General features: G+C 42.5%; 2 protein-coding genes across 2 annotated transcripts in view; both read left to right on the top strand.

Annotated features, from left to right (window-relative positions):
* NLRP14 (NLR family pyrin domain containing 14) overlaps nucleotides 1-22620 on the top strand; it is a 283814-nt gene that overhangs the window by 210142 nt on the left and 51052 nt on the right. The gene's annotated exons all lie outside the window — the stretch shown is intronic.
* Nucleotides 16034-22620, top strand: part of SYT9 (synaptotagmin 9) — a 198198-nt gene continuing 191611 nt past the window's right edge. Inside the window, exon 1 of the mRNA XM_027073240.2 lies at nucleotides 16034-16470. Within this exon, the coding sequence (XP_026929041.1) occupies nucleotides 16326-16470 (145 nt within the window). The 5' untranslated portion in view covers nucleotides 16034-16325. The remainder of the gene's footprint in view (nucleotides 16471-22620) is intronic.

The raw sequence follows: 22620 nt of genomic DNA, 5'->3' as shown, positions 1-22620 counted from the left end.
CATTGCTGAAGAGTATTATGAAGCTGGCCTTAGTTTCTTTGTCTACAAACTTTTCTTTTTGTTTAGTGCCAGGATTCTTTATTCTTTTTTTAAAAAATTTTTAAATGTTTTTTATTTATTTTTGAAGGGGGGAGGGATGGTGAGGGGCAGAGAGGGAGACACAGAATCCAAAGAAGGCTCCAGGCTCTGAGCTGTCAGCACAGGGCCCAACATGGGGCTTGAATTCATGGACCGTGAGATCATGACCTGAGATGAAGTCGGCTGCTAAACCAACTGAGCCACCCAGGTGCCCCAAGGATGCTTTATTCTTAAATTTTAAATACAATGACAAGAAGAATACATTTATTTATTTTTTAAAAATTTAAGTTTATTCATTTTTGAGAGAGAGAGAGAGAGAGAGAGACAGAGACAGAGCATGAGTGGGGGAGGGGCAGAGAGAGAGGGAGACACAGAATCTGAAGCAGGCTTCAGGCTCTGAGCGTCAACCCAGAGCCCGATACAGGGCTCCAACTCATGAACCATGAGATCATGACCTGAGCTGAAGTCGAATGCCTAACTGACTGAGCCACCCAGGCGCCCCTGAATTATTTAAGAATATACAGACATATGTAATACATAAGGCAAAAATCCCTCTTACTACTTAGTCCTTCCATTCCCCTCTCACAGAACTCCTCCAAAATAACCTCACTCCTCAGCTGTAAATACTCTAGCAGTTGGCTATGTTTTTCTTCTAGATTTGTTTTCTATATATTTATATGAGTATAGAGTTTCTTCTTTCTAAAATGAGATCATATTCTTGTAACAAGGTGCCTGGAAGAGAACTTTAAAAATATTTTAGAAATAGAAGCTGCCAAATGCTTCTTTGTATAGATGGACACAGAAATTCACATTGAAACAAATTTTCTTGACCCACTGCTAGAATGCCCCTCCTTGACTGTGTAAATATTAGACGAGTAAGCACTTGCCACCCTAGGGATAAGGGACAATAGAAACTTTTGCATCTTTGTCACATCTGCCTTTTCTTTTAATTTTTTTAATGTTTATTTTTTGAGAGAGAGAGAGAGACAGAGTGTGAGTGGGGGAGGGGCAGAGAGCGAGGGAGACACAGAATCCCAAGCAGGCTCCAGGCTCTGAGCTCTGAACTCCGAGCTATCAGCACAGAGCCCGATGCGGGGCTCAAACTCACAAGCAGTGAGATCATGACCTGAGCCGAAGTCAGATGCTTAACTGACTGAGCCACACACAGCTGCCTTTTCTGTGTCCCTAAGTATGTTGAGATATCTGGTCTTTGAGTAAAAAATGGGAAGTTGTAATAGGGGCCATGAAGCTGCCCCAGAAGACAGGTAAATGTTTCAACCTCTTCCCATTCAAAAATCAACATTACCAAAATCTCAGAAATGGATGAAGATGGTCCCAAACTAGCACAAGGATCCCAAAGTAAACAAATGAAGAGAAAATTTTTGAGTTCCTAGAATATTATGAAGAAATATGAGATGTATGACAGAGCTGGAAGGGGTGAAGAGCCCCAACAACATATCAGCAGGTTAAGCTAGTCCAGAGCTTTCCAGCCGGTGAGAAATTTTTAATAATGGAGAATGGCTAATATATTTCTAGGAACAATTATGTCTGCTATCAAATTTGAGGGTATTTTCTTTACTGACTATAGTTACCTATTAATATCTCTAAACCTTCCGTAGAAATCTGTTATCTAAAATAACCTAATGTTTGTGGTACTTTGTGAGTATGAAGGAAGAGGAAAAGAGTCTATACAGACCCGGAAACAAAGAAAACTTTTTAGGGGCAGGCCATGATGAGTCAGTGGGATTCAGGATGGAACATAACATCAGAACATAAGCCCTTCCTGGAAATCCAAGGGACAGTACCAGTGGCAGAGGTAGGTGTACTTTGTACAATATTAGGGTGACTGCTTGAACAATCTTATTTGGACAGTATGCAAAGGATAAGACTTGAAAGATGGAGAATTTGGGAAGTACTAGGTTGCAGATGCCTGAGTATAAATAATTCCCAGCTGGAATGGCCCTGCTCTAAAGGGTGTAGTGAGTGGGCAGCCTCTAAGATGGACCCCAATGATCCCCACCTCCCAATGTTCATGCCTTTGTGTAAGTCCCTTCCCTTGATTATGGATTAGATTTAGTGATTCACTTCTAGCAAATAAAATACAGCAGAGGTGATGGGATATTATTTCTAAGATTAGGTTACAAAAAGACTGAAGATTTCATCTTGGGCATTCTCTCTTACTCACTCTAAGGAAAGCCAGCTGCCATATTGTGAGCTGCCCAATGGAGAGGCCCACATGTCAAAGAATTGAAGGAAGTTTCCAGCCAGTAGTTAGCAAGAAACTCAGGCACTCAGGTTAACAGCCTGCAAGGAAATGAAGCATGCAAACAATCGCATACATGAGCCTGGAAAGGGATACTGTCTCCCCCATCTGTCTCTCCTCAGATGAGACCATAGCCATGACCTGCAGTTTGCCTACAACCTCATAAGAAACCTTGAGCCAGAACCCAGTTAAGTTACACCTGGATTCCTGACCTACAGAGACTGTTTGAAAATGAATGTGTGTTGCTTTAAGTTCTTAAGTTTTAGGGTAATCTGTTATGCAATAACAGATAATTACTTCAGTGGGAGAAATAATCAAGTATATGCCAGATAGCTGATAAATTTGGTTGAAGACTCTGATTTGGGATTCTGAATGGAATTAAATGTTTAATAGAGTCAGAGTGTAGGAAATATAATGATATGTTGAAGGATGCATCATTGTATGAAGCAGCATGCCACAATATATTATACCAAAACATCTATTTTCATGATTCCACTTGATTCTTAAGATATGTATGTAAATGTGTTTTAGAAGAGACAACTCAAAGGCTCAGGAGGAGCCTAGCAAGACAACCCTGACTTGTCTTCCCTTCCTTCCCAGTGACATACCGTGAAAACATGGAAAGTTACATAGGAATACCGTTCAAAAATCTAGTAGATACCAAGTAAAGCCAATCACAAAAGTGTAGAGAGAGCCTTAAGTGAGGAGAATCCAAGAGGTCCAGGGCATTCACCTACCAAAGGCTGCAGAAGAGCCACTCTCCTTGGACCTCTTCCCACTCCAGCCACACACAACAGTGTCCTCAGTAATACATCTCTTTCTGGATGCTTTTAGGGAATTCAATTCCCAGGACTCAACATAGCTGAGGGCTTAATATAGACAGATGGGGGAGCACTGTATCCAGAGATATGAGGTTGATAGTATAAAAGACTAGAGGCAGAGAAAGCACTAAAGCTTCCTTACTCTTATCAGTACATTTTTTAGTATAGCTATGGGTTGTTACAACACATTCCCAGTATTTCCCATCCTTACATTTGCCTTGTTATCATCCTAAAAATCAATCAATATCTAAATACTTAATGCCAAATTTCTGTTCTATTTTAAACTGTGATTTTATTTAATATTGACTTTGCAAGTCCATTTCTAGAACCTGGATGTAACAGGGGCCTGGTCAGTCAGATAGTATGGTGTTGCAGTTAATAAAGCAGTCTCTATGTATACTGGTTGGATTTGAACTCCAGCTTTCCTACGTACTGGCTGTGTCACCTTAGGCAAGTGACTTAATCTGTCTAGGCTCAGGTTCTTTACTTATGAGATGGAGATAATAATAGTACCTATCTGATAGCATTATTTTAAGGATTCAGTGAGTCAATGCTTGTAAAGTGCTTAGAACAGCAACAGCTCCACAAATGGGTTTGCTCTCTGTTCGCTATTAGTTTTGTGATAAAACAGCAAATGATGGGGGAGGGGAGGGGTGTTGGTGGACAAGAAGAGAAATCTTAAGCTTGCTTGCCCGGTACAGAGTTCTTTTGCCTCAGGAGTCATCCTGACCCAGAAACAGAGTTAGTGGTGTGACATAAGGCTGTTTTGCGTTCCCTGAAAATCCCAGATTAATATTAACACTCATGGCATAGTCTCTGGAGGCCCAGACTTGGACCTGCTTACACTTTAGCCCTGTTGGCCCTTAACTCATACATATTCACTCAGACAAGTATGATTTAAACTGGGAAAATAGTCAGCTTTTTGGGCCTTTGTTTTTTATTTTATGGTTCTTTCTTTTGAACAACAGATGATTTATTCTCTTGCCCCTCTGGGAGCAGAGCAGGTCATAAACTGAAAACAAATGTCTGCAGAAGAAAAAAAAAAACTTTCCAGACAACAGTTCTTCTAACAGACAGAACATTATCTATTCACTAGAGATAGCCAAGCTTGCTTGCTTACTATTTTTTAATACTCTAAAAAAAACCACCAACTCCCTGAGAGTGGCCACTTTTCCATGGTCATCTTTATCTAAAGTTGCACAGTGCATCGAATCCTACCCCCAAAGAATAGGGAATGGAGGCCCAAAGACTGACAACCAAGAGGCATGAGCCCCCATCTCCATGGAACTTGTTCTTTAGGATAAACTCTGCTAACTTGGAGGGAGGCTTGAGGTGGGGCATGGAATTCTGCAGGGCATAAAGAACTCCCTTCCTCTACTGAACTAATCAACAGCACAAGTGCACACTCAGAGTCTCTCTCATACATCTTGCATGCACATTACTAAATTTCACATTTACTCTAAAGTTTTGTGTATATGTGTGTGGCTGTACACACACACGCGTGCACACACACACACACACACACACACACACACACACACCAGTCACCTCTAAACACTCGCATCCTCAAGATACATTCACAAATACAGGCTCATGGTAGTCATTGTCCACCATGTTGAGTCAGAGAAGGTCATGGAGGGTGAGGGCCTTACATCAGTTTGGAAAAGGGAGCTTTTTGACAGATTACTATCAAAGTAAAACTGATCCAAAAGCCCTTCTCAAGCCTTTTGTCAGGATTCATGAGGGTAAGGTGCTAAGCCAGGAGTAGCTCCCTGAGAGCATTTATTATTTGTCTTTAACTTCAGTTATTTGAAACCTGTCAATTTGGGGTAAGAAATTTTACCCGATTCTGAGATACTAGAATAGGTGAGAAAGACGAATTTCAGTCTTCAACCAATCAACATGCATTTAACAGGTGCCTACTATGGGCCAGACAACACCCTGGGCACTGGAACAGGATCTACCCCCTCGTAGTCATAACAGGGGAGATGAAACCACACACATGACAGACAATCCAAGGTCGAGGTTATGCTGTCAGTGCCTAAAAGGACCTTGTCTTGTAAAACATGTTCATTTTGGCAATGGAATACCTATATCCAGAGAGGCATTTACTTATGGCCACACAACTAGATAATAGACAGATGCTTTTTGATATAGTTACTCTCTCCATCCATCTGCATTGTTTCATAATTCTATATTTAAAAAAAAAACTTTAGCATGGTTCTATGTTTTATCTAGGTACCATGGTCTGTTCCTTCTCCAGAATTGGGAGGTCCCACAGGATAAGAGCTGATCTTATATATTTTCAAAGGTCACAGTGACTGACACAGTCATAATTATCCAGGAGGTGCTCAGTTCATTAGCCTAAACTGATCCTAAATAGTCCAGGTAGCTTTGCTGTTGGCCCAGGGCCCTATTTGTTGCACAAGAAAACAACACAGGTAATAGAGAACTAAATCTTGGATGCAGATTCAAGGTAAAATATTTCAAACTTGGCATAAAAATTACAGACATGTTTCCAAGCCCTTCTGTTTTCTTATTCATTTTGACCTTAGGTCTTGTATAATTATATGGACAAAGGTAATGCATTTTTATTTCAGCCAGCAGGAAAAGGTCAGCATCCTCAGGGTGCTTTTGACTCTTCATATCCATAGACAGAATCTTGAAAGTTTTGATATATTTCTCCTAAGGTTTTTTTTTTCCAAATTGCACCAGGTCATCAAATCATCAAACATTTATTTCAACAAAAATTTTTGAAATCATCATGCCAAGTACTGGGTAAGTTGTTGGCTACAAATTTGCCTGGCTGAATTATTGAACACGTACTTTATGCCCAGGAAAAAAATAACAGCACAGCTGTTGTATTACCTCCCTAGGGCTGCTATAACAAATTGCCATAACCTTGGGGACTTAAAACAACAGAAATTGATTCTTTCACAATTTTGGAGGCTGGAAGTCCAAAATCAAAGTGTTGGCAGGGCCACACTCCTCCTGGAAGCTCTATGAGAACCTTCCCTTGCCTTTTCCTAGCTTCTGATGGCTGCTGGCAATTCCTTGACATTCCCTGGCCTATAGCTGCACCACTGCAGTCTCATCTCTGTCATCTGCTCTGTGCCCTCTCCTCTTCTTAGAAGGAGTTCCCCTTAAGTACAGGGTGATTTCACCCTAGATCCTTAACTCATCACATCCTCAAAGACTATGTGTTAAGATAAGGTCACTCTCTTGAGGTTCCAGGTGGACATGAATTTGGGGGATGGGGGATGCTATTCAATAGCTGTCACTGCACTTTGCTTGCTTGGGTCTGCAGGGACAAGACTGACAGTAAAAGACATGGCCATGGAGGGAAGCTTCACTTTTTTCCCCATGAACCAGTTCCTCCCATCTTGCTTCTGGTTCTCCACAGTCTTACTCCCTGTCCTGCATTCACTTGGAATTCTCATCTCCTAATTCATGTGACTCTTTGGCATATGACACTGGTTCTTATGTGTTCCAAGCTACTGCCCTGTGAGTACCCTGGCCCATCTGGATTTGAGTGCTACCTGTCATCATCCACCATTTTTTCATTTAATGAATATTCCCTGGATACTTCCTAAGAGTCAGGCACTGTCCTGGAGGCTGGATTCTCAGCAATGACAAAGTCCCTATATCTCATGAGCAATGAGGAATGGAATTAAGGAAAAAACAAGCAAACAGATACTTGGCACCTAGAAGTTTCTGGTGCATAGTAGGTGTTTGATAAATATTTGTGATTTGGTAGAATTAGCAAGATTTTTTCTGATAGTGATAAGTGATATGAAAGAAATAGATTAGTGTGAAATAGGGCATTTAAATAGGGTCAACATGGAAGGCCTTTCTATGAAGGTGTGTTTAAGCTAAAATAGTAAGAAAAGGAAGGAGCCATCTGAGGACATATGTCTAAGATAGAGGAAGGAGCAAGTGAAACATCACTGAGCTGAGAACTGATTGTATTTGGGGGAAGAAGAAAACAATGTGACTGGGGAGAGCAAGGGGGAGAGTAATACAAGGTTGTGTCAGAAAGGCAGAGGGGATTCCACTCAGTTATGCTGGACACTATAGATCAAACAAAGGAGTTTGGATTTTTAATTTCCACTGCAATTGGAAGCCATTTGAAGTTTAGGTAATGAATTGATGTGATTTAACTCATGAGTTAATAGATCACTGTAGCTGCTCTTAGAAAAAAGGATTGTAGGAGGCAAGACTGGAAGAAGAGAGAAGAATGTTTTAGCACATAAAGAGGTTATAGGTGTAAAAGATATTGATTCCTTCAGTCCTTAGTGTAACCAGGAGAAGACTGGGCTGGCCAAAGCCACAGGGTTGGTCTGTCTACAAACAGACTCATCCATTAACCTGAGCTTGCTGAATAAATAGCATCATTTTCCATGTCTGCCACAATGTGAAAAAGATTGGAAAGCACTGCACTTATGAACATTTTTCATGTTTTCCGACCATCAAGCTCCTTTTATACACTCTTACTGTGGAGAATTTCCCCCTGCGGTAACCAGTTTCCAAGATGGCTTCCCACATCCTGTTATTCACACCTTTGTGGAGTTCCCCACACTCCGCATAAGAGTTTAGTTTGTGTAACTAATGGAATATGACAGAAGTGACTATATCTCACTTCAAAAATTAGGTTATAAAAAGCTTTGGCTTATATCTTGGGTTCTTAGATATACTCTTAGATAACTCACTTTGAGGTAACCAGCTGCCATGTCTTGAGAATACCCAGCCATTAGGCCTTTCCAGCCCTAATTCCTCTCCCCCACCCCAACTCTATCCTTGGAGGTCTGTGTTCAAAGGTAAGAGCCATCTTCTGTGTTTTAACTTGCATTTGTGTTTGAAGTTCCATAGAACAGATTTACCCTCAAGTGAGCCTAATACTACTGGAGACCAAAGGAAAATAGGAACATAATTCAAGGAAAAAGAACACTTTAAACACTTTTTTCTCTCTTTTTTCTGTTCTTTTTTTAAAAATATTTTAGTGTTTGTTTATTTTAGAGAGAGAGAGAATGCGAGTGGGGAGGGGGGAAAGAGAAAGAGGGAGACAGAATCTGAAGCAGGCTCCAGGCTCTGAGCTGTCAGCACTAAGCCGGACACAGGGCTTGGAACCCACCACCCATGAGATCATGACCTGAGCCAAAGTCGGACGCTCAACGAACTGAGCCACCCAAACGCCCCTACTTTTTCTTTCTTGAATAATATGTGCAAGACATTTTTCTCCAAAATGGCATAATAAAAATCTAAAAGAAAAAACAACTTCACAAAACAAGTTTGACTATATCTTTTAATATCCAAAACATTTAATTTTTAAAAATTTTATTTATTTTATTTTATTAATTTTTTTTTTATTTTGAGAGACACAGAGAGAATGGGTGAATGTGTGCTAAGGAGGGAGAGGGTGGGGCAGGGCAGAGAGAGAGGGGGAGAGAGAAAATCCCAAGCAGTCTCTGCCTTTCAGCACACAGCCTGACAAGGGGCTTATCTCATGAACCTCCAGATCATGACCTCAGCTGAAATCAAGAGTCAGATGTTTAACCAACCAAGCCACCCAGGTGCCCCTCCTAAGCATGTTTAAAACAAAAAATGAACAAGACCACCTCTTGCTATTTTATTGAGTCAGCATCCTGAAAGCCGTTCACAAATAACATTATGTTGCTTTAAATAGAACTGTTTCAAACAGGAGAACCAATACCTAATGATCCCTTTTTTTATATCTAAAAGAAAATTAAGGCTTGTGCTTTTATTTTAATCAATGAGAGCTAAAGTTATAGTTTAAAAGGTACACCTCTTCTTCTAATTAAACCCTCAAAGCCAGGCAACCATCTACAGTTCATTAAAGTTCAGATTTTGCACAAAACCTTCATTATCTGCTCTTGATGAGTTTCCCTTCCTTTCCATACATTGCATTCTATAAGAAGAGATCTGATTTCAAAAGACCCTTCAAGAAATGAGAAATAAACCCTTACCCGGGCTTATAATTGTGCCCTGATGAACCTGAAGACTTCTAACCTTTTTTGGAAACAAATAATCTTCCACAGGGAATAAAATGGTTCAAAAGAAGAAAAAATAGTTTATTTGCTACATCCATTTGTAGCAAATGCAACAGACAAAGTCCATTACTTCCTCAAGTGGCCAAGCCCTGAAAAGAGTTCCTCTTTTTCCAACAAGAAGTCAGAGACTATTTCACACACACACACACACACACACACACACACACACACACACACACACACAGTGTGTATTTTAGAGACCCAAAGGGAAATGAGAGAAAAGAGATAATAGAGAAACAGTAAAGTATGCCCATGTACAAGGAGAGAAAAAGTATTTGTGTGGTAGAGGACAGCAATTATTTTGCAATTATTGAATGGCAGGAAAACTTACGTCTGGTTAGTGGAAACTCTTGGTGCAAAATCTGAAGTTTCATAAGTTGCAGATAGAAAAGTTGAGGTCTCTGTGTTGAAAAAGGCAATTCTAATGCCAGCACGAAAGACAGAAGTACAGAAGAAAAGTAGCAAGAGAATGCATTCTGGGAGACCCAGTGGAGAGAATCCAGAATGCAGCGGGATCTTAGGTGGGAATGGGTTAGCAGAATAACAGGAGATCAGAGTGTTTTGCTTGTAGTTTATCACATAGTCAGCTGGGCTTTAGTCAGTTCTTTTCTTTTTAAGTTTATTTATTTTGAGAGAGAGAGAGAGAGAGAGAGCACATGGCATGGGCAGAGAGAGAAGGAGAGAGAGAATTCCAAGCAGGCTCTGCATTGTCAGCACAGAGCCTAATGTGGGGATCGATCTCATAAACTGTGAAATCATGACGTGAGCAGAAATCAAGAGTTGGATGCTTAACTGGCTAGGCCACCCAGGCGCCCCAATCAATTCTTCAGTAAGCTACATGTAATTCATTGCAGAGTGTGGATTTGGTTTTCCTGCAATTGTCCAAGGGGATCAAAAGGGTCTCCAAGAATGTATATAAAACTTGAAAACTCCTGCCAGACTATTCTGATAAGAAATTCACGTGGAAATGTATTGTGTGATAGTTGAAATCTAACTCTCCTTGAAGTCTTGGAATCTCTCCAACGTGGATTTGAATCTTCATTTCATCATTTGCTAACTGTGTGACCTTAGGCAGGTGACTTAGATCACAGGGTGTTAGTGTTGCCATCTCTAGAGTCAGGATGATAACAATATCTATTTCAAATGGTTGTGATTCAGTTAAGCCAAGAACGTAAAGCACAACATTTGGTATATGGTATGGAGCAACTGTTCAATAAATGCCAGCTATAAATGAACACTTAAGCCAATCTGTAAAGACCCCACAGGACATAAATGTACATTGGTCAGATCCTACCCACCCTCACATGCAGAAAACCAAATCGAGATGTAGATCTGATAACATCTACCAGAGTTGGTGAAGGCACAATGCCAGTTTTGCTCTTTTGACCTTTGGGTTCATTCGGCTTCAGGACGTGAACTCTGTGCTGTTACCTGAATCCACCATACCCACCTGTAAAGGAGGGCAGTGTTAAAGTCAGGTCTCAGGAGTCACACAGTCCATCATGACTGCTGACTAGCTTTGTGACCTTGCACAGGCTACTTAATTTCTGTGCTTATGTCTCCTCAGTTGGAAAGAAGAGATAGTTAATAACAATACCCTGTTCCTATGGTTGTTATGGAGATTATATGAGCAATATATTTAGAATATTTTTAGAGTGTCTAGCACATAGCATTAGCTCAAAAAACTATAGAAAAATATAATTATAATAAAAAATTTAAAATGGACCTCTAAGATTCCAAATTCTATTTTGCTTCCTGATGAAAGCTTTGAAGAATGGATTTATGGAAAGGAAATGAGAGAGAAGAAAATCAGGAGCAGTTAGGTTAGAGGAGGTAAAGAAAAGACAGGAAAATTTGCCATTGGGATAACTCAAAGTTTAAGCAGTACTAAGAAGATAACATTTAAATAACAAATAAAATATATAAGTAGAAAGCTTAAATATGGAAATTTAATATTCAACCCAGAAGTTCTATCAAAAAACCCTTGCATTTAGTGAGGACTCAGTAGACATATGATTAATTGGTTGGCTGATTAAATATGACTAAATACTGAGCTCTTCAGCAGACAACCTAAAGTTTGGTTCTCTGGATAGAATGAAGGCTAAGAAAAATATATGGTCTTAGGGTCTTCTGAATAAGGCTAGAGAGATACTGAGATGGATTCTCTCCCTCCTTCCCTACCTCCCCTTTCTCTCTCTCCCTCTATTACTCTCTCTGTGTAACCAGACATTTTTGTCCAAGCCATTTATTGATAAACAAAAGATCAAGAAAGGGATTGTTGAGCACTTCTTTAAGTGCTTAATGCTAACACTGTTGCTCATAAACACGCACGTTGACCCCTTTTCTTAATAACCAAGAACTTGAGTGCAGGTCAACCTATTTTTAACACTGAGGATGGAAGGAAGTTTGATGTGGAAGACAAGGAAAGGTATTCTTTTCTTCTGACACCTCTTTAGCTAGTTGGATGTTTCATCACCACTGTGACACAGTCTAGTCAGTTTTGGACTTTATCCCTTTCCAGAATCCAGAGTGACTCCAGCAGTTTCCCAGACCTGTCTAGGGTGAGGGACATTAGCCACTTGGAAAGGCAGCTCCAGGGACACAAAAACTATTACAAAAACGTTACTTAGTGGCAGAAGGTACTTAGGTGTAGGTTTTTCTCAGTCAGCAGAAATCTGACCTCTGCTCCCTCCCCCACCCTTCCCTAGTCCTCATTCTGAAAAGTCGAAAAAATGTAGAACCATGAGTATCTACTAAGAGGAGACAGCAGAGGAGTGCCAGGCCCTCTGACCCAGAACATTGCCGTCTGTTCCTTTTAATATACTCCTTTTATGGTTTATCTTTTAAATACTAAAGCTAATAAATCTCTACTCTCTTTAAAGTCAAAGAAATTGGAATTATAACTTTATAATTGGCAATCATGAAACTGGGAGGGAACAAGCACAGCTCAGGAAGGAAGAATAAAGATTTTGAACATCCCAGAACAACCTGTTATTTAGTGTAACGATAATGGACACACAGGAAAAGCGGAGCCACCCAATCCCAAATTTGCCATTTCATCTGTTAAGAAAAATTCACTCCAAACAGGAAAGGACTAAGTTCACAGATTTACAAGATCGATGCCCAAGATGAGAGAGTGGTTGTCACAGAACGTGAATTCATTCCTGTCTCCTGGCCCAGGTGAATTATAGTGCAGGCTCTAAAGCAAGTGTGAGGTCGAATTCCTATCAGGGTTAATTAAGCAGGTCTGGGAGTATTTCACAGGAGTGGTAATCACTGGGAAATAGCATGGGCTCACTAAAAACAAGTCATGTCGGTTGTTTTCTTTTGTTAAAGGCAACTACCTGGCAAGGAACTGAATCAAACAAATGCCAGTGAATAGGAAGTTCTGCCATTAGGAATGCCAAACCACTTCCCAAGAACAGAATCTGGGTCTTGGAAGCAGGATATAGTTTAAGAGCAGCATGAAAGATTTATAAGATTTCATTTTTTAAAATTATTTTTCCTCCAACTTTATTGGGGAATAATTGATAAGTGATACATTATGAAATGATTACCAAGATCAAGTGAATTAACACATGCATCACCTTTTAAATTTTTACTCTTTTAAAAACTTTTTTTGTGCGTGTGGTGAAAATATTTAAGATCACTCTCAGCAAATTTCAAGTATACAATACTGTATTATTAACTATAATCACCATGCTGTACATCAGAACCTTACAACTGAGAGTTTAGCATATATCTCTCCATCTTACCAATCCCCAACCGTTGGCACCCATCATTTTACTCTGTTTCTATGAGATCAGGTTTTTTTGTTTGGCTGGTTGTTTTTGATTTTTAGATTCCACATGCAAATGATACCATGTAGTATTTGTCTTTCTCAGTCTGGCTTATTTCACTTAGCATAATTCCTTCCAGGTTTATCCATATTGTTAGAAATAGCAGGATTTCTTTATTTTTTAAAGCTGAATAATATTCCTCTGTGTGTGTGTGTGTGTGTGTGCGTGTCATTTCCACATTTTCTTGATCCATTGGTCCATTGATGGACATTTAGGTTGTTTCCATCTCTTGTTTATTGTGAATAATGCTACAATGAACATGGAGGTGCAGATGTCTTTTCAAGATAGCAATTTTATCCCCTTCATATATATATCCAGAAGAAGAATTGCTGAATCATATGATTGTTCAATTTTAATTTTTTGAGGAACCTCCATTTTGTCTCCCATAGTGGCTGCACCAATTTACATTCCCACCAGCCATGCACAAAGGTTCCCTTTTCTGCACGTCCTTGTCAACCACCATTCTGACACCAGAATATCACTTTCACATATTCTTTTGGTTAAAGTAAGTCACAGGGCCAGCCCAATTCAAAGGGGAAGGGAAACAGACTCAACTACTTGGTTCAAGGAGTGGTAAAGTCATGTTGAAAAAGGACATATGGAGTGAGAGGGATGGTTGTGGCTGTCCCTGGAAACAATCTACCAATTTGTCCTTGGGAAATTATTTAGCCACCTGATTTCACATGCTTTACCTATAAAATGGGAAATAATAACACCTACTTCTTAGGAATGTTGTCACTAATAAATTAAGAAAGTGTGTTTAGCATCATCTAGTACATTGTAGACACACAACAGCAACAACAAAAACATATGTTGATTGAGCCCATATTATGTGGCAGCATATTCCAAATACTCTATGTAATCTTTATAAGAATTCATTGATGCACATATTAGTATTATCTGAAGAGAAACCCTAGGCACAAAAATTTTAAGTAACTTCCACAAGGTTGGTTCCACAGTAACCATTTTCTCTAAATTACAAATGTCTTACTGCCTGCTACCTCCAAAGGGCACTTCTTAGTTTTTGTCTCTCTAGGCTCTGTTGACAATTGATGCTGTGGATCACTCTTCCATCAAATGCTCTTCCTCCTTTGGCTCTCATGACTCCCCTCTGTCCGGGTTTTTTCAATCTCCTCCTTACTGAAGCACATTTTAAATGGCAAAGCTCTCTTCCAATTTTCCAGCTCTCCTTGCCTGGATGAACCCATCCAATATGGCAACTAAACTCTAGGCTTCCAATTCTAAGTATCTTCCGCTACTTACCAGATACGACCTAGGTCAGTTTGTGTAACTTCTGTGTCTTTCATGCTGTCTCATCCCATTGGTTGCAGTCTTGTCAATTAATACTTGAAAGGTTTCTCAAATTTAGATGTTCTTGGCAATCAGCTAGTGCTTTTGGCCTGATCTAGGCCCTTGTCATATCTGGCCTGGTTTATCAAAGTTTGTTCTTAACTGGACTTTTCACTTTCAGTTCTCTTTGAGGTACTCACATCAGTGGTATATTTCTACATGTTTTAACACACACCCTTCTCCCCACCATTACTATACTAGCACTAGCATCCTACTCTCTGCTTCCCCCTCCACTGTCACATGGTCTTTTCCTTCCTTTCAAGGACCAGCTTCTGCTCTGTATCTTCACAGGCTCCTTCTCAGCTGGCTTCTTCTCCCTCCTAGTTTTCCTAGGACACAGAGTCTGCTTGTCTTTTCATTGTTTGGAGTTATCTTTATAACTCTGCATTCTCTCTACTGTTCTAATATAAGATCCTGAGGCCCTAGCACCATTCACAGCAGGATTTCAAAGCTGTCTGTTGGGTGAACACTCTGTAGCATCCTGAAATACCTAACTGCACAGTATGATTTGCTATGAGGTGTCCCTAGCAACAGCACAACCTATGGCTAAGAGTGCCAGTTGTAGAGATTCTACTGTAATTGTTTTAGAGTAAGGCTTTGACACGAGTTTTACTTAAAGCTAATAATAATATTATTAACTTTATTATTATTACTATTATTCGAGGTTACTCTGCCTCCTCAAGTATGAACTTGGGCTGGTGAACTGAGCCTTAATGAGCCTCAGGTTTTTCATTGGTAAAATGAGGATAACAGTTATGTAGACATTGGGGGGGCTATCAAGGGAATGAAATGAGATTCTATATCTAAAAGGCGTGTGGTATAGTGCCTGGCACCCCTCTCCTGCTCCCCTCCCCACCGGAGTTCAGTCTTCGTAGTTATTTCTGTGTTTATTGCCTGGGAGTGTGGAGAGGTGGGTGCATAAGAGGTGGCCAACGTTCTCTTCCCCAAACCTCAGATTCTGTGATAGTCTAACTTGGTGTGTGCAGGAGACACGCTGGCAATCCTCGGATTTCTAATCAGTTGCTTAGAAAACCAGCCAGAATCTGTGTCCCAGCACCTTTCTCAGGAGCCATTTATTTGACCTTATTTCTGATGTGAGAGCCTCCACCGTCTCCAAATCACCACCGTGGTGGAAAAGATCCTGCACTTGGGAGATTCTTCCTTTGTTGGCAAATCTTGGCCCCGAACCCGCCTTTGGGGGTCTAGCACCCTTAGGCCCGTGATTTATGTCCAGACGGCGCTTTTCAAGTTCGAAGCCGGGACTAGGTTCTTCAGTTTGGGCGGGTGTGGTTCAGATTGCACCTTTCACGCAGCGCACCCAAGAACGTGCTTTCGACGCACCGGGCGTGGGGCGGTGGGAGAGAGTGTTGGTTTGCAAGAGGACGGAGGGGTGGGATGGCGAGAATGCCCACAGCGCGCCCCCGCTCACACTCCCCAAGCCTGGGCGCAGCCGCTCTTGAGCGCCGGGTCCGGAGACGAGTCCCGCGCTCCTCTAGGAGCGGGCGAGCGCCCTCCGTCCGACGCTGGCGCCCGAGCCGGGCCCACCGGGATCCCAGCCCGCGGCGCGCGCCACAGACCGGGCCCCGCCCCCCGGCGGCCGCGAGTGGCGGGCGGGGCGCCGGGAGAGAGGCGCGCGGGGCTGTGCGGCGCCACCTCCCCTCCGTGCCGGGGGAGGGAGGGACGGAGCGGACGGGCGGGAGAGAGAGAAAGCCCGACCGACCGGCAGCCGAAGAGCTGCATGCAACCGGTGGGAGGCCGGGCCAGCCGGGGCTGGGGCTCGGGCCGTTTCTTGGCGGCTCCCTGACGGAGAGCGCGGACGGCCCGGAGGCGGCGGCTCTGAGCTGGCAGGCGGAGGGTTGTCTCCCGCGCCCGCCTGCCCGGCTCGGTCCGAGGATGCGGGGGGGCGATGCCCGGGGCCAGGGACGCGCTCTGTCACCAGGCGCTGCAGCTGCTAGCCGAGCTCTGTGCCCGTGGGGCCCTGGAGCACGACAGCTGCCAGGATTTCATCTACCACCTGCGGGACCGCGCCAGACCCCGGCTTCGCGACCCAGGTGAGTGCAGCCGCCGCTGCTGGGCGCGACCGGAGGGCCCTGTGCTGGGAGTTGGGGCCGCACCGGGGCCTGAGGCAGAGGAGCGACGCGGACTGGGGGAATGTGGGGGGTGGCCGCCGACCTAGAGGAGGGGATCAGGAAGCGGCTCGCCGTGGCCTGATGCTGGACCCGGGCGGGGACCCGGGCAGAGGCTGCTGCGCGGAGGCCGGGTCCGGGGGGACTGGGGCAGGGCTGGAGGGACCACGCCCGCCACCTGCGCTCCGGTCGCCCTCGCTCCGGGGGGCGGCTCCCGAGCTCCCGGCTCCGCGCTCCACTTCCCGGGCTCTGCGCTCCGGCCGAGGGAGGCCGCGGCCGCTTCTCCGCCGTGGGAAGGGGGACGAGGCCGGAGGAAACTCTGGGAAGTTGGGAGTTGGGGACGGCCCCGGCTGCGGCTGAATCCCACTGGGCACTTCCCACTCTCTCTCTTGAGCGCCCATTTCCCTTCCCCGGTCTGGGGTGGGAAGGGCGGGGCGGGATCTGGCTCGGGGCCGGCTACGGGGAGCTCCGGGTCCTGGGCAGCCCGGCCTGAACCCGTTCCCGGCGGGTCGTTTGGCGTGGAGGCGGCCTGGGCCTGGGCGCCCGGAGCTACCAGCTGCCGCCGCCGGGCACAAACGGGTCGGTGGTGGGCTTGCTGGTCATGGCTGGGGCACCTGCACTTATCCCTAGTGGAAGTTGCACAGCTCCTAACTTTGGAAAGTTCGTTTATTTTGGCATTTGACCAATTAAGGTTAGAGGAAGGAGTTTTAGTGGAGCCATTTGCTTTTCCTAAGGGCCCTGGGTCTCCCACATTTCATCCACTGCTGTTTACTGGAAGACACAGTCCAAATGTTTACTTGAGATTCTTCTTACCTGGAGAAATCATTTTCTCGAATATTCTCTCAACCTAAATACAAAAAAAAAAAAAAAAAGTATGCGTTAAAGATGGGATGAGAAAATGGCCTTTCCCCTTGATGTTCCTGTGTATAAATATTGGAAAGGAGCTATTGCTGTGCAAATTATCCAGTACAAATTTACCTCATTTTAAGCCAATCCATTATATAAAAATCTGCTTGCACAAAGGATAATTATTTGATTTATAAAGAGATACACAGCGAGTCTGACTTACATAGTATTTCTTTGATAGTATATTCAAAATGGGTCGGTGGGGTGAAAACAAACCATCTGCCAAAAGTTTATATCAGATTTTCCCTACTCAAAGTCTATTTTTCTATTGAAAAAGAAAGATTATTGTTCCCTGTTGCCTGTGGTTACATTAATTAAGTTTATCAGATGATCACTAATGTGTTACTTCAAACTGCAGAATTAAGTCAAGAAATACTGTTGATCCCAAACAATTTCCCTGGAGGTTCAATGCCCAGCCTTTGTGTGGCTTCCTGCTGGCTGTGATGTGCCACAGAGCTCCTTGTTTCGTGAACTGGGAGCCCTGGATGATGTCCTAAGTGGGGAAAGTTCTCTCCTTGAGCCATGGGAACAAGAAAATTATTTAGCATGCTTCACCCAGAGCAAGTATTAGTGTTGAAATGTCCCACTTCCTTGCCTGTGACTGTGCCACAAATTCCCATTGTTATCCCACATAAGTCGTCTCCTTTGGCTTTCTTTATAAGAGAAGATGAGTGAGGCCTCTTGCTGAGTCCATGTTTAACACTCCACATCTTTTTGGCTGATTTTATGCCTCTGCTTCTTTTAATATATAAGCTGGATTCCATGTTCTTGGGCTTTGCTTGGCCCCTGCACTGGGTTGCCCTTGAGGAAGAGTCACAGAAAAAAACTCCTTGCAAGAAACAAGTCTGATAACTTGGCTGAGAAGAAGCCACAGTTAAGAGTATGCCCTGCTAGTCCTTGAGTTCCTAAAAGCGCTATGGTGCTTTCCTAACTAGGGCATGGTGGTTTCTAGGTAGCCCATGCCTCTCTGGATCTTTGGTTCAGGCTGGAAGCAGCCTGCTCCTGAGGCAGGAGTGGGGCACTGTGAGCATGGGGTGAGAGGGACGGAGGCTAAAGCCCACATCCAGAGTGCACCCTTTCTCCCAGGGCACTTCAGCTCAGGCCAGATCTCTCTTCACTTCCCTCCTTCCTCTCCTTGCCCACATTAGTTCTTATATTAGATGCATTTATCTCTATCCCTCTGAAGCTGTTTGATTGTCTGAACCAAGAGTGGCTTTCATTTCGAGCGCTAAGAGCTGAGTGGCTTGAGTAACTGCATTGCACAACACTGCACATGGTGCCCTGGCGATTGTCTAGTGTGAACCAAAATAAGCATACACACTGGTCCTGGGACACGGGTCCCCAACAAAGTCCTCTCTGTAAATGAATGACTTCCTTTTCTGCAAAGGGACTCAACTGAATGGCATTTGCCAGCTTTCTCTGTCCATTGTCTATCCATGCCTACTCGGTGGTAGTTAGATTTTCTCAAGCTCCACTGAGGAACTTTGGTTTTAGAAGAAGAACACAGACATCATTCCCTGTGGGGAATTATGCAGAGGGACACTGCATCTGGGATATTTGTTCATTTTTTTCAGAGGTGGACTATGCGTGGGTCACAGATCAGTGGCCATCCAGAAGGGTTATTCCCTGCCCAGGTAGCTGGGGTGCTCTGATGTGGGAGTACAGTACCTAGTCTCCCCTGACTTGGTGTTAAGAGAGGATTTGATGAAAGTGCAGTGTTAAAAAGTAAAGCTGAGTCACATTTGGATCTGGAATGCCTCACCCAGGCTTTCATCTGTATGAACTATGAAAGTAAAGTGCTGATCTTTAAGCTGAGTGTGAGCACTTTTTTTTCTCCATAGAGAGCAGTTAGAATCCTTCTGTTAAGTGTCTTTATGTTGTTTCATATATTGGGGATGTGGGACATAAACTTGCAAATCCCAGAGTGTAGCCTTCATGACAGAGGGAAGAGCAAGTACAAAGGTCCTGAGATAAGGGCATCCTTGATGTGATTCAAAGAACAGTGAGTTTAAGGGTGGCTGGAGAGAAAAAAATTGAGAATGATGAGAAACATGGTTGAGGGCTGGAGGGGAAAGATCACGTAGGGTCTTGTCAACCAGCAGAAGGACTTTGGATTTTACTCTCAACGAGAAGGGAGGGATTGAGCAGAGAAGTGGCAGCAATGGGGCTCTTTGATGAGAAAATGCTGTTGAAGAACAAGGGGAGAGACAGAGAAACTTGATAGGAGGCTGTTGTGATGCAGACAGAGTGGGAAGTGGGTTGGCCAGCGTTGTCATAAAGGAGATGGTGACAAGTAACTGGGTTGTGGGCACATTTGAAGGTAGCTATGCTAGGATTTGTGGATGGGATGGATGTGTGGGGTGGGAGAAGTGGAGTCAAAGAAGACTCCAAGGCTTTTTGACCGAGGTTACCTCCATTTACTTCAAGGGGTGGAGGGAAGAAGGAAATGAGGTTTCTGTGTTACTAAAAAATATTTTTTTTTAAATATTAAGTGTGTGATGTCTCTCAGTTCAACAGTCGCCTGAAACATGAATGTGTTCTTTAACAACATCAACTGGTCTATGCTCACATTTTGTAACTGGAGACTTCACACTCTCTCCTCAAGAGGGCTGATTGATTGTAGGACAGCATTTATTGTTAGAAGATTTTTTCCTGGTATGGAATGAAGAGTTCTGTTTAACTTTCACTCGTGGACCTTGGTTGCGCTTTTTTTTTCCCCCAGTTAAAAACAATTGGTTTTTTCCTTTGGCTGTAAGGAGGTAGAGATGTTAGCTTTTCTTAACCCACTGTTTCCACATCTGGAAAAGAAGGGAGGATTGTGTCATGTAATTCCTAGGTTTTAACCACGTTGTATTATTTTCCTTATAAGCCTTTTCTTCTCTAGGATGCCAACCGTGTCCATGCCAAACTCTTTATGTAGGTCATTTCATTTAATCCTCATGATGTCTTCTAAGACCTTGCTGCTCCAAGTGTTCATCTGTGGACCAGCAGCATCAGCATCATCTGGGAGCTTATGAGAAACACAGACTCTCAGGCCCCACCCAGACCTACTGCACATGAATCTGTGTATTAACAGGATCCTCAGATGATTTATAGGCACATTCAAATTTGAGAAGCATGGCTAGAAGAGATTGGTATTTATGAATAAACTGAAGCTCAGAGCTAAACTAGCAGCAAGGCCATGGGTTCCATTTGGAAAGGGTTGAGTCTAAGTCAAAGTAGCTTCTTAGGTAAACACATTACATGTACTAAGAATCTGAGAGTTATTGTCAATGAAAATTTCCTAGGTCTTTTTTCATAAGAGCCCCCTTCAGACCTCCTTTGTCTATTGCGTTCTTCTATAAAGGATTTAGTCTCTTACTGTAGGTTAAATTCTACGCAGTTGTAAAGATTCAGCTTAATTTTTAGGTTTTATGTTGACATTCCAGCTTTGTGTTTCTAGAGATTTTTCTTCATTTTGTGGTCAGGGTGTGAAGAAGAGCCTTATGGCTCATCATTAGTGACTTCTCTTTTCAAGTGGACATTGACCTTCTCAGGAAAAGTTCTTTCTAAACAAATGGTTTTCAACCTTGGCTGCACATTAGCAACATTTCGGAAGCAAACAAATAAAACAAACAAAGAGTTACCAATGACTGAGCTTTACTCTAGACAAATTAAATCTGAGTCTCTGGTGGTGGGGCCTGTTATCAGCATATTTTTAAAGTTCTTCTGTTGATTCTAAAGTGTTGATTCCAAGTGGAGGACAACTGTTGAGACCATCAAGCAAAGGATTAAACCACCTAATCTGCTCAGCTCAGCTCAGCTCAGCTCGTATTTCTTTCCTGAAAAATTAGGAACGATGGTATGGAAAGTCAGGGGTGTGGTTAACGGTTGCCATACACATCGACTGATTCTTTATTTTCCTTTGATAATATTGCCCCCAATTTTTATTTTGAGGTTTCTGTAAAAATCTAATGAGATCCATTATGTTCACCCAACTTGGGGGGCTGGGGGTGGAAAGAAGAACAAACTGAGAAAATCGTGTCCAAGTAGTATTTCATTAAAAAGCCAGAATGTGGAACCCTCACTAATGTCAACTGGCAATTAACTGAATTAGAATGAAATAATTTATTAGAAGATGTACATATAAGATAATGATTAAATATAGTTTCTAAGGGAAAACTTCAAAATAATGAGCAAGATTAAATATTAGTCTTATTAAAAATTTCACAGATAGTCAAAAGAGAGTTAACCTTAGAGCACTAGATTTTTATGAATAGACATTAGGATGATGATGCACAATGGGATTAATTTTTAAAAATTAATGATAATTGCAATCAGGAAATAGAGAGTCTTCTAAGGAATGAGTGGCATATTGGTTGCACAATATGTGAAGATAATTTGCATTTGCTTCAGTGACATTTGAGGGCTTCTTCATAAATATTTTATTTAAACAAGTGTGTTTTCATCTCTGTGGGATTCTTCTACATGGACCAGTGAGTGGTTTAGTCATGAGGTAATTATCAAGAGGGAAAAACAAAAGCAAACTGTGGTAAAGGCATCACAGGCTGTCCTGTGGCCAGCTGCCTCTTTCAGAATAAACAATCAAAAGCACAAACTTTGTGATGTTGGCTAACCTCTCAAGGAGAAATTAAGCTGACACCTAAGGGAAATCACCTAAAATGCCCTGTTCTGTATAGAGCATAGACTTTTCTTTCATGGTGAAAGCATATCGGCACGTTTGTGTTTGTGTGTGCACATGTGCTTTCCTGTATGCTTGGCCTAAAAAAATTTGTAATCCCTCTTGACTGAGTTACTTGAAGGAACAGACAAGTTTACTTCCTAAGGTGTATAGAGAAAGGGGAGGAGCTTAGAGAGAGGCATAAGTGGGAGAGCAATCTCACTTTTAAATGGATTAATATGGAGGGTGCTTTTTTACTTTCTAAATGAAATCACAATTTAAGCCATAATGTGCATCACAACTTTTTCTTTTCAGTGTTTTGTTGGGGTTAGTTCTAGGAATGAATTTAAACCAAAGCAAACCCTTAATGACTAGGTTTTGCAGATCTCCTTGAAATATTCATGTGTCCTTGTGCATGTATTTTATCACACAAAAACTTTTATCTCAATATTGATGGAACTGCACCTGAAGGGGGAAAAAAACTCAGCCAGGAAATCAAGATGACAAAG

This window comes from Acinonyx jubatus, chromosome D1 (assembly GCF_027475565.1).
Source record: "Acinonyx jubatus isolate Ajub_Pintada_27869175 chromosome D1, VMU_Ajub_asm_v1.0, whole genome shotgun sequence".
In the NCBI taxonomy this organism is placed as follows: Eukaryota; Metazoa; Chordata; class Mammalia; order Carnivora; family Felidae; genus Acinonyx; species Acinonyx jubatus.
The sequence above is the reverse complement of the archived record's forward strand: the minus strand, read 5'-3'. Positions and strand labels throughout refer to the sequence as shown.